Here is a 15,460-nt window from a genome sequence, read left to right as displayed (position 1 = left end):
AAGAAAATAATTAAAACAAACAAATAAATAAAGAAATAAATAAAATAATCCCCGAGTGGATGCCCTGGGCTGGGGGAGCGGGAGGGCAGCGGGGGCGCGTCTGCCGGCCCCGATGACTTGCAGAAAGCCCTCAGCCTGCGCTAGGCACTGCCGGGCTCCGGCGGCTCCCGCGGCGGCAGCGCGGCCGGCGGCTCCCCCATGGCCCGCCGGGACCGGCGGCACCGCCGGGGCCGCCCCGCGCCGCGCTCCGCTCCGCCCCGCTGCGCGCTCCGGGCTCCGCTCAGCGGCGCGGGGCCGGCAGCGCGGAGGGCGATGCCGATTGCATCATCTTAAAGGAGTCGGGCCGGGATGGGCGGCCGCGTCCCGCGCCGGCACCGGGCAGCGCCGGGCAGCGCCGGGCAGCGCCGGGCACGGCAGGACGCGGACAGCGCCCGGCAGCGCGGCAGCACCGCGGACAGCAGCAGCACCGCGGGCAGCGCCGGTCACCGCTTCGCCGGGGCCGGGCAGCGCTGCCGCCCGCTGCTCACCGCCCGAGCTGCGGCGCAGTCCCTCCCGCTCCGTCCCCTCGGCCGGCGGCGCCCGTCCCCTGCCCGCCCGCAACGTGCCTGTCCCGGCTCCGCGGGGTCCCCGCCGGCGATGCGGGCGGGCAGCGCGGGGACGGCCGGGGCGCGCGGCCGCGGCTGCCGGGCAGCACCGGGATCCGCTCCCGCTGCCGCCGCTCCTCATCTCCCGGAGCCGGCAGGGAGGGGACCCGCCGCGGGGCGCGGGAGGGAGGAGGAGGGACCGGGGGCGGCTCCGGCGGTGCGGAGGACCCGCTTTACTTGTGGGTCTCTAACGGGGAGAGCCGCGGGCGCGCCGGCACCGCCACCTCGTGTCCGTCCCCGCTGCTCGGCCCGGGCGCTGCGGGCACGGAGAGAGGAGCCGGCATCCCGGCGGCAGCCGAAACCCAGCGGAGGAGCTGCGGGAGCGGCTCCCCGGAGCACCCCACACTGCCGGGCACCGCGGGAACGGGGCAGCACAGCCCCGTGCCAGCTCACACCGCTTCTGGGCAAAAATACTCTTCTCGGAATGATAACATAAGAGAAAAGAAAGCCTTTTACTCAAAGGTTGACTAAAAGCTTTAGGGTGAAGTCTCCGTGTGATGGAGTCATCATGCAGGGGTAGATTTTGCTGACTGCACTTAAGTTCGCAGATTGATAGAATATTCTGAGTTGGAAGCGTCAAGGATCATGGAGCCCAGCTCTTAAGTAAATCCACATGGGAATTGAATCCACAGCCTTGGTGTATTAGCACCAGCTGAGGCTGCAGATACTTCAGTGAGAGTCTTCTGAAAACATGGCCGTAATCTAAAACAAAAGAGCCAAAAAGAATAATTTTCAAGGCTAAGACAGAAAATCATTACTTATGTACCTACAGACTTTTCAAATTAAATCTGAGAGCTGAACAGTTAATCAAATCCTTGATTTTCACCTTCATTCATTCATTCTGAAGCAACTGCTGCACTCCTGAACAGAGTCTGTCTCTCATTTCAGGATCCTTATTTTCAAAGCAGCAGAATCTGGTGCCACTACAGGGTGTGGTGGTTGTGCCTCAGAAAAGCCCGAGCCCTCTGTCCTGCCCTTGTGCCTCAGCAGAGCAGCTGAGGCAGTGCAGGTCAAGTGCTCCATAACCCCTGCACAGAGGATGTAAAGGTGGGATGTGAGATCATGTTCACTTAAATGTCTTCATTACCTTTTTGAGAGCCTGGTGCAGTCGGTGCAGACAGGATTTAACACCTGCATGACCAGAGGGAATGACAGATGCCTCAGGGAGTGACAGTGCTGTCCCTGTTAAAAGCAGGGAGAATTGCATCAGCTTTTGCAAATATTTCAGTTGTCCGTGCTAGTTCATATGCCATTTTAATATAATTAAAATCCATTTTCATAAAGGCAGAGGTGCCATACTGGCAGGGCTTGAAGAATGCATTCCCTGTCCCCAGTAAGAGCTGGCGGTGCTCAAACCAGCACGGAGGCGTTTGTGATGTCCCCGTGACAACAACCAAAGGCCCGAGGCTGGGGGTGGAGCTGAGCCCGGTGCTGCTGGGGGGCCGGGACACCACAGCGAGTGGGATGTGCAGGTGCTCAGTGAGCGGGGACAGGAGGTATCCACACCTGGGACTCCTGGCAAGCTCTAATGAGCATCAGGCATGGATTCCCTGTGATTAGCCAGTACAGACAGCTCTAAGCTCGAAGTCTTTTTGAAACATTATCATCAGAATTGGCCTTTGAAAAGAACAAAAACCATAGAATTTTAATCACAACAGCTTTAGAAATGCAACTGCACTTTTCAAATAGTAATGAAAGCAATTCAGCACCTGCTTTTATTTCTTCACACGGGGACGTTCCAATCATTTCACTGTAACACAAGTTCCTTTGATGAGATGACTTCAGGAGTAAAAGCATCACGTAATGCTCCTCAGCTAAATACAAGCCAAATCCATCAAAATGCAGCCTGAGAGAGTGAAACTTTAAAATCTGGGCTAAATACATGGTGACCTAAATGTAAAATGTGTGTCAGGACCACACCAAGGGGCAACTACAGTTCTGATGGAAGAGAAAAGCAGTATCCATCAAAGGGAGGAGGATGAAGCAGTTCTCACTTCTGACAGATGCCTTCATAACCCTCAGCACAGGCAAGGGAAAATTTAGCCTGAGCTCAAAGTCTATGTTCCAAAAGTCCCAGCATAACTGTGCTGGAAGCCAATCCATGAATGCTGTGACATCATTCACAGGTTTGAGGTCATTCCTTATGACAAAGTGCTAAATTGGCATTTCAGGAAATCATGGAACAACTGACTTTATAGAATTTGGTGGGTGTTAGAAATAGGTGTCTGAAAAGCAGCAGCAATGAGTGCTAGAAAGGAAGGGCAGCGTTACCTGGGCTGGAGTAGCAGTGTGTGTGTGTGTGTGTGTGTGTGTATCACCTCCTATCTCCAGAGGAAACACACAGGCTGGAAATTCGAATCAAGTCGCCCACACGTAGTGAGAAATGTGGAAACTGTTTATCAGCAACAACACAAGAGCTTTGAGGTGCCTGGAGAAGGAGCAATTGAAAGTAGAAGAAACTGAAGTAGTAATTCTGAGGAAAAAATACATCCAAGTTGGATTTTGGACAGAAGATTCCACCTAAAAAGCCACATGAGAACTTTCATCGCTCTGTGTGATCTTTGCACACAATAGTTAAAATAAAAAAAGGAAGAAAGAAGAACAGCACTTCCAGTTCCAGGCTTGCACTTTGATTCAGGAACAACTTCAAGGTGCCACCTAAGGATGGATGAAGAGTCCTTGAGCCCTGTTCCCTGTAACATTCTGTACTTCTCAGCAGGCTGTGTCTGAGTACTGAGCCCAGGCAATGTTTCCCAGGGCAGAACTCCATCTAGCCAGCGAGAAGAGGGCAGTTTCTGAGCATGGTGGCATGGCAGGGGAATAAGGAAATGTCTGGACTGAGCCTATCATGAGGGCCAGTGGTCTCCCCAAGAGGCAGAATCGTGTCCTCACTGGTGCTCCCAGACAGGACTGCCGATCCAGCCTCAGCCTGGGAGAACCAATCCCCGACTCCTGCGAGTCCCAGCCCCCTCACCCAGACACCTCTCCAGCAGGGGTGTATCCTTCCCATCGCCCAGCTCCAGAGACTGAGCTCCCTGCAAGGCAAGCCAGGCAAGAACAAGTGATACCGAGCTAAATCAGAGATTATCCCCTGATCCAGCAGTGTGAATTACACACAGTGAAATTCTCATCTGCTCAAATCCAGCGGTACGTGCGAATGGGAAGCCCTAACAAATCTTTCACTTTGAAGAAAAAGCATAAAGCAACACTAAATGGCTGAGTGTCCCTGAGAAAGGATCTTCCAGCAAAGAGCGTGAGTGCCATGAAGGCGGGTTTATTCACAGAGCAAAGCATTACACAGATTTGCCCTTGATCTTTTATTCATAACTCAAGTGCATAATGTATTTTCATCCCAAACAAGCAAAGGGGAAGAGCAGCTTTCCCAGCTGCTCAGGATGTGAGCACAGGCTGAGAGCAAGGCTCAAATGGAGACATGACATCTCTTTTTGTCATCGTGTATCACACAGAGAGGGGTCACAGCTCCTGCACAGAAACCCTTTGCTCCTGCTGGCGAACACCAGACCCACAGCACACGCACAGCACAAGGTCTGAGCCTTCCAAAAGCTGACAGTGCGAGGGAATCATGTTCCAGCGATCTCCATATCCATCACTGCACATCAGGGAACATTCTGGAGAATGGCTGATATATGTGTGCTGACAACTCCTTTGGAATTCCATGGCCACTGTTCAACAAAGCAATCTGCCACACAAACAGCCCTGACCCTGCAAGAGAGCCAGCATGTGCAGGCAGGCAGAGACTTCATGGACACATGGGCAAGCAAGGATTAAAATCAAACAAAAATCGCTGTTTTCAGCCTCCCCTCAGCAAGGCGCTTCCTTCCTCCCTCTCAAGTTCTGCCACAAGAAGGCCTATTTCAGCAGACATCTTCCTCCTCCCCCTTTCCTCATCTTCCCATTCCTCCAGAGTTCTTTAAATAATACTTTTATTCTCAGTCTGATTCAAACTATTCTGTTACTAACACTGGTGTAATTAAAGTGTGGGGGTTTTTTTTAACATTACAGCTAAAACAAAGCTCTGGTAGTATTATCATGACACCAGCACTGTGTAACCCATGTACTAAGTGAGTACTTTTATGAGTACTTTTCTCAGATTGGAGCCATTTCAAGGTCTCTTGCAAATCCAAATTCCCTGTCCAGGTGGTGTTCGAGGCCAGGTGGGGCCTGGAGCAATCTGGGCTATGGATGGGATGAGTTTTAAGGTCCTTTCCACCCCGAAGCAGTGTGGGATTCTGGCACTGTGTGCAGCCGGAGCTGGTGCCTCGGCAAAGGGACGGCGCCTGGTGTTTGGTGTTTGGTGCCTCCAGGCTGCAGCTCCAGGCAGCCCATGGGCTGCCCTTGCCAAAGCATCGGGAAGGAGCAGCTGTGCAGCCGCAGTGCCTGCCCTCCCCTTGAACCCGCGGGCTGTGTCAGAGCACCCCTGCCCCGGAGGGCTGGGAGTCCCTCCTGTGACTCCCGGCAGCAGTGCTCAGATGCCCGGTGCAGGGAGAGCTCCTCAGTGAAAGCTCGACCTAAGGCGTCAGGAAATTCTAATCATCTAAGCAAACCCAAACAGATTTCTCGGCAAAGAGCGTTTCCCCCAAAGAGCAGGGCCCAATTACCCAGCCCAGTGCCTGGGGTGCGGGTCTCATTTCCCTGCCCAGTGAGCTGCAGCGAGCCACACAGCTCAGCCGAGGGGCACTGAGCCGCAGCCGTCAGACGCAGCCCGCACACCGTGCAGGTCTTGCATGAACGCTGGCATCTTCTCAGCCTCCGAACACTAATTCTGCTAAAGAGTAAATTTGCACGGAGCAGCTCACGGCACAGTTAGTGATCTCTGTTTTCCGTGGCTCCAATTCTCCGCTGTACTCCATTCAGCTCTACAAAGTGGCACAGTTCCCACAGCCTGCTCTCGGCAGTGCCACGGACTCCACACCATCAGATCTGCTTTGCAGGTGAGGCTTGGAGCAGGGCTGCAATTTAAATACAGTCATTTCACCGGCAGAATATTACATACACAAGTTTGTAACAATATGACTGTAACTGCGTCCTGAGCCAAAATGAATTAAAAAAAAAAAAAAAAAACAAAAAAAAAACCAAAGGAAAAACATACACATATTTAAACCAGGAACATGGCCTGCATAATCTCATGTGCCCCCACGGCTGGCGCTCGGCTCCAGGAGGCTGCCAGAGCTCCATAATGCACGGGATGGAAACTGGTTCTGGTGTAGTTCTGAACTACACACCCCCTCGGCGAGGGGTAAAACAAGGATAAAGCAGCCGTCCTGACTCAGCTCATTCAGAAGTTCCAGCTGCGCTTCCTCAGCCGGGCTTTTCCCTGACTGCCACCTCAAAGCCCACCCAAGCCAGCAAGGCATGGTCGCTCCTCCCTGTGCTCCACTCCGGGACATGACAGAGTTAATAAAAACAAATTCTAGTTAACAGGCTTCTAAAGGCTGCTAAAATCCTTTTCCCCAGCCCTATTGATAAACAGTGAGTGACCCCAAAAGGAGCCTCTTCACATGAGAGTGTGTTCGCAGTGCCAGTCAAGTTTTCCTCAGTTCCCCCGTATTCCCAGGTCCTGCAGCTTATTTGGGAGGGGTGAGCCAACAGGCAGGCTGTAATAAAACAAGAAGATTCACAGCTCTAGCAAAGCTGCTTTCGTGCGGCCACAGGAAAATGTTTCTTGTGGACGTATGAAAGGGAGCGAAGCCGCTGCACCGGAGCCACACCGACCCCGTGTGGCTGAGCCCGGCCTCGAGAGAGGGCCGGGCTGAGGAGGGGCTGAGGGATGGCCGGGCTGAGGGAAAGCCGGGCTGAGGAGGGGCTGAAGGATGGCCGGGGCTGAGAGAGGGCCGGGGCTGAGGGAAAGGCGGGCTGAGGGAAAGCCGGGCTGAGGGATGGCCGGGCTGAGGGATGGCCGGGGCTGAGGGATGGCCGGGCTGAGGGATGGCCGGGGCTGAGGGATGGCCGGGCTGAGGGATGGCCGGGCTGAGGGAAAGCCGGGCTGAGGGATGGCCGGGCTGAGGGATGGCCGGGGCTGAGGGATGGCCGGGCTGAGGGATGGCCGGGGCTGAGGGATGGCCGGGCTGAGAAAGGGCCGGGGCTGAGAAAGGGCCGGGGCTGAGGGATGGCCGGGGCTGAGGGAAAGCCGGGCTGAGGGATGGCCGGGCTGAGGGATGGCCGGGCTGAGGGATGGCCGGGTTGAGGAGGGGCTGAGGGATGGCCGGGCTGAGGGAAAGCCGGGGCTGAGGGAAGGCCGAGGGAGAGTCGGGACTGAGGGAGGGCCGGGCTGAGAGAGGGCCGGGTGAGGGAGAGCCGGGGTTGAGGAGGGGCTGAGGGAGGGCCAGGCTGAGGGAGGGCCGAGGAGGAGCCGGGGCTGAGGGAGGGCCGGGCCGGGGCTGAGGGAGGGCCGGGCCGGGCCGAGGCGGAGCCGGGGCCGAGGCCGGGCTGAGGGAGGGCCGGGGCCGGGCCGAGGCGGAGCCGGGGCCGAGGCCGGGCTGAGGGAGGGCCGGGCCGAGGCGGAGCCGGGGCCGAGGCCGGGCTGAGGGAGGGCCGGGCCGGGCCGGGCCGGGCCGAGGCGGAGCCGGGGCCGAGGCCGGGCTGAGGGAGGGCCGGGGCCGGGCCGAGGCGGAGCCGGAGCCGGAGCCGGGGCCGAGGGAGGGCCGGGCTGAGGCGGAGCCGGGGCCGAGGCCGGGCTGAGGGAGGGCCGGGCCGGGGCCGTCCCGTCCCGCGCTTGCGCGGAGCGGCGCGCGGTGTCCCGGAAGTGGAGGCGCGGCCGTGACACGTCGCAGGGGCCGCGGCGGCGGGAGCGGGGCCGGGCCGGGGCCGCAGGTGGGGCCGGGACCCCGGGGAGGGAGCGGCACCCCGGGGAGGGAGCGGCACCCCGGGGAGGGAGCGGCACCCCGGGAGGGAGCGGCACCCGGGGAGGAGCGGCCGGCAGCGCGGGGCAGAGACGGCGCAGGGAGCGGGGAACGCGGCCGAGCGGCGGCCGGCGCAGCGCGAGGTCCCGGGCCCGCGGCGGGGCCGAGCGGCGGGAGGGGCAGCGGGCAGAGCCGCGGGCAGAGCCGCGCGGACCCGGTTCGGCAGCGGCCGGAACCCGCCTCGCTGGTCTCTTGCAGAGGGGGCGATGTCCGGGTTCGACGGCTTCAACACCGACTTCTTCCAGAGCAGTTACAGCATCGAGGAGCAGGCGCAGCCCTACGACTACAGCGGGCGGCCGTACAGCAAGTAACTCGTGTGCCCTGCCGGGGCTCGGCGTCCCGGGGCCTCACATCCTGCGGGATGCGGGAGCCCCACATCCTGGCCCGTCCCACCCTGCCACGGCAGGGACACCTCCCGCTGCCCCAGGCTGCTCCCAGCCCTGTCCAGCCCGGCCTGGGGCACTGCCAGGGATCCAGGGGCAGCCACAGCTGTGCCCGGGCCTGCCCAGCCTCCCAGGGAACGATTCCCAATTCCCAATATCCCATCCAGCCCTGCCCTCTGGCAGTGGGCAGGCATTCCCCGTGTCCTGGCACTCCAGGCCATTGTTCAAAGTCCCTCTCCAGCTCTCCTCTAGGCTTCCTTAGGGTACTTCTGGGACAGTCTGTGTCTCCAGGAAAGGTTTGGCACATCAGCCAGCTGCTGGTTTCTGGAAATGAGTCCTGGTTGTTCTGTTTGATTGAGAGCTGAACTCACTGTCTGTAAATGGAGATCTGAAGGAGTTTCAATGTTCAATTCTCTGCCTGATAGATTTCAGAGCAAGTGTTAGAAAATTGAATGACAAGTTATATGAACAGTCTTAATGATATGAGTGATCTGCATGTCCTTGGGAGTAGAAATACTGCTCTTCTGCAGCTCCATCTCCAGTCACTCACTTGGGAACTAGAAATTAGTGTCACCTAAGTGAGCCTGCCGTGTCCTGGTGACTCCCAGGCTGCAGCAGGGAGGTGTGCTGGGTGTTCCTGGGGCAGGGGGATCCTGGCAGCCCTGTGCATGTCCAGCCTTGGGCTGAGGGCTTTGCTCCCTCCGTGTGATGCCTGAGAGGGACAGAGCAGGTCAGTGCCATCTGTGACCTGAGCAAATGTGCCCCCTGTGCTGGGGCTGGACTCTGCATTTTCCTTCTCTTCCCATAGCTAAAGATTTTGGAAAGGTTTATGGAAATCTCTGTGGTTAGACTTGGGGTAGATTAGTGGCAAGAATATGTGAAGAGGTGTGCTTAGGGCAGAGGGTGGCTGTGGTTGGGGCTTTTTGTGGAGGACCTGTGGGCTCATGCCGTGGAACTTTTTAAGCCAGAAGGAAGGGTTTGCTGTGACGTACTGACTGGAACAAGCTTTGCCTTGCAGGAGGTGTTTCAACAGCAACTGTGGCTGTGCCCTAACGTGGGGTTGTGCTTTGCAGGCCCTATGGAGGCTACGAGTACCCCCAGCAGGTTGGCTTTGTGCCCCCTGACATGATGCAGCAGCAGCAGCCCTACACGGGGCAGATCTACCAGCCCACACAGGGCTACACTCCAGCCTCAGCACAGTCTTTTTATGGGAGCAACTTTGAGGATGAGCCTCCGCTGCTAGAAGGTATAACTTTGCTGGGGCCTAAATCCACAACTCCTCCTAGTTTGGGGGTAAGTTGGTAGCAGTGTGTGGATTCCCTGCTGCTGGCAGTGCTCAGTGCGTTTGAAATTCTCACTGATCATTTTTTTGAACCTTTTGGCATGTGAAATCCTTGTTCTTGTGTGAACTTCTGCAGTTGGAAATTTGTGCTTTCTTGCTTCACACCAGCTGCTCTGTGGCAGTTAAATCAGTTAACTGGGAGACCTGACTTCGTGGCAAAACACTCAATATTCCTCACGTTGCAAGTAATAATTGTAACTGCCCACTTTGTAAAATAAGTGCCTGCAGGTGCTGTGAGTTGGTTTGTGGTTAGAAGGGAATGTTTCATTGCTAACAAGGAATGCTAAACACTGCAGAAATGCCTGTGTGGAGTGCAGCCTGTGCAGGGTGCCAGGCTGGATATTCAGCTAAGTCTGGCTTGCTGGGATCAGTTTCCAGCTTATTTCTGTTATTTTTCAGTTCCAAACAACTGAATAAACCGTCACTGTTACAGGCTGGAGAGAAAGGCATCTGTCATACCTGTCACCTGTCCCCAGGCATGATACCTTCCACCCCTGGGCTTTTTTATTAAATATTACTTTATTTACGTAAATAAAACAGGATCAGAGAGCTGGAATTAAATAAAATATTACTTTATTTACATAAATAAAACAGGATCAGGGAGCTGGGCTGAAAGGACCTCTGTGAACCCAGAATTCTGTGCTTGGGCTGTTCCCTGGTCCTTCAGAAGCCACCTGGGCACTTCCCAGCCCTGAGACTGGGAATGTGTGGAGGCAGCAGGAGGAAAGAGGGGAGGGCTCAATTCCCTGGGGCCTGCCACGGATCTGGGGGAGATGGGAAGTGGAGAAGCAGGGAGGACAAAGAGGGGAGCAAGTGGGGCAGCCAGGAAGGGAAGAAGTGAAATCCGTGTTCTGTTCACTTGCAGAATTGGGGATCAATTTCGACCACATCTGGCAGAAAACACTCACGGTGCTGCACCCCCTGAAGGTGGCCGACGGCACCATCATGAACGAGACGGACCTGGCCGGGCCCATGGTGTTCTGCCTGGCCTTTGGGGCCACCCTGCTGCTGGTGAGCACTGCCACGGGCTGCTGGGCACTGCCACGGGCTGCTGGGCACGGCTGTGCTGGGCACGGCTGCGCTGGGCAGCGTGCCACAGGGTTACCTGCAGGTCTGGGCGTGGGGCCAGGAGAGCTCGTCCTTTTCATGGAGTGTCCTGAGAGTGGAAAGGGACCCCCGGGATGATCAGAGTCCAGCTGCTCACCCTGCACAGCACACAAATGTGTGTGTGCATGGCAGAGGTGCTCTCACACTGCTGGGATGGATGAGCTCTGTCACACCAGCTGGGACTTCAGTGTCAGCCCACTCTGGAGCAAACCTGGTTCACACTTTGTGTTGCTCAACAGGCCTGGCACTGCTGGAGCCTGGTCACTTTTTCTAACTGAGCTTAATTGGAATAACTGTGCTTTAATGGCTCATAGATGACAGCAAACAGTGTTCCTTGGCATTGAAAGCTTCAGGGGTTTTAGTCTGTTTTAGCTTTAAATGCTTCAGGCACTGCTTGTCATTTCTGCCTAAAATTTCACATTGCTTTGACAGTTAAAACACACTTTGCTACCAAGGGGCCTTCAAGCCTATTTTAATAAGTAACTTTTATTTATGGAAAGTAGGCCAGTCAAATTAATGAACGTGTTTATAATAGATACATTTGAGTGTTCTTTTCCTAAAAATTTAATTCTCCTGTGTGCTTTTTAAAAAAATCCGTGGAATGTGGTGAAAGGAAGTGGGCTGAGCCTGGCACAGAGGTTGCAGCAGGTGTGATTGTTTCCTGTGCTGCTGGGGAAGGAGGAGAGCTGGGTCTCCAAGCACTTCCAGTTTGGAAGTTGTTGGAGGGGACAGCCTGGAAGCTGCACAGCCCCTGCAGGGGTGCCTTGGGCAGGTGCTGGAGGGGAAGCAGCAGTCTCAGCCTGGGAAAACCAGGAGATGGCCTGAATCCATGGACATAACCCACACGTACTTCCCGTGTGCTTGTGAACAAGCAAAGTTTGGGTTTGGCTCTTTAAAATCTCCCTCAGCTAATCCAGAGTTCACACCCAGTGCTTGGCAGCTCAGCCTCAGCTGTTCCTGGGATTTTTTTGTAGTTTTCCTTGTGCCATAACTTTGTGCCTTCTACCACAAATTAAAGGACTTCAGCTCTGGCTTTGTCAAGAACTTCCTGAACTACAGTTTTGTTGTCTTTACACCTAGTTCTGTAAAGATCATTATTGCAAGTAATCAGTCAGCATGAGAAATCCTTGATTAAACCCTAAACAGTTCCTGGGCTGGGATCAGAGAGCAACAATCAGATCAGAACCTGTTCATTAAGATCCACAGAGTCAGGAGGAATTCCAGGCTCCTGGAGCATGAGGTGTCCTGGGACTCGGGGGGGGAAACACTCCCTGTGGGATGGGAGTGGGGGAGCTGGGGCTGGGGGACAGTGCCTGTGTCCACCCCTGCTGTGTTCCAGGGTGGATAGATCTGCTCCCTGTGCTGGATCCATCCTGACCCCATCCTGTGCTGGATCCATCCTGACCCCATCCTGTGCTGGATCCATCCTGACCCCAGTCCTGTGCTGGATCCATCCTGACCCTAATCCTGTGCTGGATCCATCCTGACCCCAGTTCTGTGCTGGATCCATCCTGACCCTAATCCTGTGCTGGATCCATCCTGACCCCATCCTGACCCTAGTCCTGACTCTATCTTGTGTTGGATCCATCCTGACCCCAATCCTGTGCTGGATCCATCCTGACCCCATCCTGACCCTAGTCCTGACTCTATCTTGTGTTGGATCCATCCTGACCCCAATCCTGTGCTGGATCCATCCTGACCCCATCCTGACCCCAGTCCTGACTCTATCTTGTGTTGGATCCATCCTGACCCCAATCCTGTGCTGGATCCATCCTGACCCAAATCCTGTGCTGGATCCATCCTGACCCCAATCCTGTGCTGGTTCCATCCTGACCCCCATCTCAACCTCTATCCTGACCCCATGCTGACCCCATGCTCTGCTGGTTCCATCCTGACCAGTATCCCAACCCCTATCCTGACCCCCAATCCCACGCCGGCCCCACGCTGACCCCGTGCTGGGCTGGTTCCATCCCGACCCCTATCCTGACCCCGTGCTGTGCTGGTTCCATCCTGACCCCCATCCCGACCCCTATCCTGACCCCCAATCCCACATCGACCCCATGCTGACCCCGTGCTGTGCTGGTTCCATCCTGACCCCCATCCTGACCCCTATCCTGACCCCCAGTCCCACACCGACCCCATGCTGACCCCCATCTCGACCCCATCCCGTGCTGGTTCCATCCTGACCCCTATCCTGACCCCTATCCTGACCCCCAGTGCCACACTGACCCCATCCCGACCCCATCCCGTGCTGGTTCCATCCTGACCCCTATCCTGACCCCCAGTCCCACACTGACCCCATGCTGACCCCGTGCTGTGCCCGCTGCAGGCTGGCAAGATCCAGTTTGGGTACGTGTACGGGATCAGCGCCATCGGCTGCCTGGGCATGTTCTGCCTGCTGAACCTGATGAGCATGACGGGCGTGTCCTTCGGCTGCGTGGCCAGCGTGCTGGGCTACTGCCTGCTGCCCATGATCCTGCTCTCCTCCTTCGCCATCGTCTTCTCGCTGCAGTAAGTGCTGCCTCTCGCCCCTGGGCCACGCATTCCTCCTCAGATGGGGAGGGAGGTCACTGAGAGGAGATTCCACGTGCGGTGCTGGAGCTCTGTGTCGTTCCAGGATGACGGGAATCTTCAGTTAGGGCAAGAATTAATTATCAGTGGCTTCAGGTATTTACTGAGGGAAAAGGGGGTGAATCCTGGCTTTTCCTCTAAGTCATTAAACAGCTTTTGAATATGTAGATTCCAAGAGCAATCTCAGGCTTGTTTTCAGCCAGCTCTGAATCTGACAGGTCTCACCTGTAAAGTCTGAAAGTAATTATTATTGAAGACACAAATTAGGATTTTACAAATACATTCCAGTATGACGGGAATCTTCAGTTAGGGCAAGAATTAATTGTCAATGGCTTCAGGTATTTACTGGGGAAAAGGGGGTGAATCCTGGCTTTACCTCTAAGTCATTAAACAGCTTTTGAATATATGGACTCCAAGAGCAATCTCAGGCTTGTTTTCAGCCAGCTCTGAATCTGACAGGTCTCACCTGTAAAGTCTGAAAGTAATTATTATTGAAGACACAAATTAGGATTTTACAAATACAAGAAAATGAGAATGATTCCTTTTGGCTCTGCAAATTTAGGGACTGAAAAGAAACAGCTTGGCACAGTTCTTCTACTCACTGCTTTGAAATTTTCATATGCATAGAGTTAATCTTGAGGGGGCTTTCTACCGGCATAACTGACTGACATTGTTCTAAAATTCTAGAATCCCAGAATGGTTTGGGTTGGAAAAGCCCACCCAGTGCCACCCCTGCCACAGCAGGGACACCTCCCACTGTCCCAGGTCACTCCCAGCCCCAGTGTCCAGCCTGGCCTTGGGCACTGCCAGGGATCCAGGGGCAGCCACAGCTGCTCTGGGCACCTGTGCCAGAGCTTTCCCAGTGCTTTTAGTGGGAATATTTCACTTAATGCCAAATGCTGAAATTCGTGCCAGAACCTGCACAAGGATGAGTTGGATGAGTCCAGGTGTGACTCCTGCAGGTGGATACACACAGGGCTCTCAGGAATTCTGTTCTTCCTGCCTTTCCAGGGGCATGATGGGGATTATTCTCACGGCTGGAATTATTGGCTGGTGCAGCTTTTCCGCTTCCAAGATCTTTATCTCTGCCTTAGCCATGGAGGGCCAGCAGCTGCTCGTGGCCTATCCCTGCGCGTTGCTCTACGGAGTCTTCGCCCTCATCTCCGTCTTCTGAACAGACTCTGGGGGACGCCAGGGGCCAAAAGGAAAATCCCAGCTTGGAACATGGACTTGGACCACAAACAGCTGCAAACAACTGTCTCGTGTTGCTATCATGAAACTTAGACCTGTTTGAATCACCTGGAACAATGGAAAATGTCTCGTGTTCACTTTTTTAGGACCTTGAATACTGTTTTCAATGACCTGGAGAGTCCAGAGCTTTAATACGTGTTCATGCTTATCAAGTTCCTGTGATTTCTTTCCCATTCCTAGATATTTAGGAAAAGTAACTTTTGGTTGTTTATTTGAGGGTTGTGATTTTTGTTCATTTTGTTTTGTTTTGTTTTGTAGGGGAGGGGGAAAGGTTGCAGTTACAAATTGGTAGATTTTTATCCAAAACAGTTAAAGGAGCTGCCGTGGATTTGGGGGACTCTGGATAAATCTGCAGGAAAGAAGAACCTGTTTCCTGACCCCTCTCACCAAAAATGCACAAATGAACAAAAGTAATTAGAGCATTTCCTGTATTTTAACCAATATCTTCCTAAGCTCTCCAGTCTCAATTATTTGTTCATTTGCTGTGAGAGTATTTCAGGATTTGAGATACTTAAATTACGAAGTAGAAAACAGATGCTTAAAAGTGAAAGGGATCTGTGATTCTGTCACACTTAAAACATGACCACATTGGGGTGTCTGTAGCTTTATGTTAACTGGGGTTTCTGAAGGATGTGGGCAGAGGTTCCTTCCCTCATGATGCACATTCTGCTGGATGGATGAAGAGGAATCTCTCTCACAGTGCTTCCAAGGAAAACACCATTTGGAAAACGTTATGCTTGTCAGTATTGTAGTTATTGTAAAATAATTTAAGGCATATTGATTAAATTTTCCTTAAATTTTGAAAAAGGTGTTTGATTTTCCTAACCTTTATTTTTGATGTTCAGTTACTAAAAAAGAAACTTTCATGTTGAAACAAAATCACATTTAAAATTGAATTCGTTGGGTGGATTTGGTGTTTGCTACAGTGAGTGAAGAGCAGGAGGGAGCTCCTGTCCTGTGTCTGTGCAGATCAATAGCATTGATTGCCAGTGAGCCAAATTAAACACAGTTTTAGGACATAGAAGAGCTCCCTCAGCTGCTTGAGCAAGCCAGGTTCTAACACTAATACTGTACTTTGAGAGCAGCTAATTCAGCTTATCCTGCACATTCCAGAGGGGAGGTTCTTAAAGCCTTGCAGTGATTCCATAGGTACCTTCCAGGGTGATCACCTGGGTATTAAAATACTATAAATAATGTTTTCTTTCACCACAGCATGAGCAAACTTCAGTGCACAGGAAGAAC

At 54.2% G+C, this 15,460-nt stretch overlaps 1 protein-coding gene and 1 long non-coding RNA gene across 2 annotated transcripts; one reads left to right on the top strand and one right to left on the bottom strand.

Moving 5' to 3' along the window:
- Positions 1 to 1,077: 1,077 nt before the first annotated feature.
- On the bottom strand, positions 1,078 to 7,037 carry LOC128795528 (uncharacterized). Its single transcript, XR_008433577.1, has 4 exons — positions 2,354 to 7,037; positions 2,151 to 2,261; positions 1,732 to 1,826; positions 1,078 to 1,346 (listed from the first exon to the last, which is right to left on the bottom strand). It is a non-coding gene; the product is annotated as an uncharacterized LOC128795528 (long non-coding RNA).
- Positions 7,038 to 7,378: 341 nt separating this feature from the next.
- YIPF5 (Yip1 domain family member 5) lies at positions 7,379 to 15,025 on the top strand. Its single transcript, XM_053956350.1, has 6 exons — positions 7,379 to 7,475; positions 7,763 to 7,871; positions 9,021 to 9,193; positions 10,155 to 10,300; positions 12,726 to 12,907; positions 13,979 to 15,025. Exons 2-6 carry the CDS (start codon positions 7,771 to 7,773, stop codon positions 14,139 to 14,141), a joined length of 765 nt encoding a protein of 254 aa, XP_053812325.1. The 5' UTR covers positions 7,379 to 7,475; positions 7,763 to 7,770; the 3' UTR covers positions 14,142 to 15,025.
- Positions 15,026 to 15,460: the final 435 nt, after the last annotated feature.

This window comes from Vidua chalybeata, chromosome 15 (assembly GCF_026979565.1).
Source record: "Vidua chalybeata isolate OUT-0048 chromosome 15, bVidCha1 merged haplotype, whole genome shotgun sequence".
NCBI classification, from domain to species: Eukaryota; Metazoa; Chordata; class Aves; order Passeriformes; family Viduidae; genus Vidua; species Vidua chalybeata.
This window is presented reverse-complemented; position numbering and strand designations above follow the sequence as displayed.

Coding starts and splice junctions, on each gene's coding strand:
- YIPF5 (XM_053956350.1), top strand. CDS start 7,771: ATGTCCGGGTTCGACGGCTTCAACACCGACTTCTTCCAGAGCAGTTAC. Junction 9,194..10,154: donor TGAGCCTCCGCTGCTAGAAG/GTATAACTTTGC, acceptor GTTCACTTGCAG/AATTGGGGATCAATTTCGAC. Junction 10,301..12,725: donor TTGGGGCCACCCTGCTGCTG/GTGAGCACTGCC, acceptor TGCCCGCTGCAG/GCTGGCAAGATCCAGTTTGG.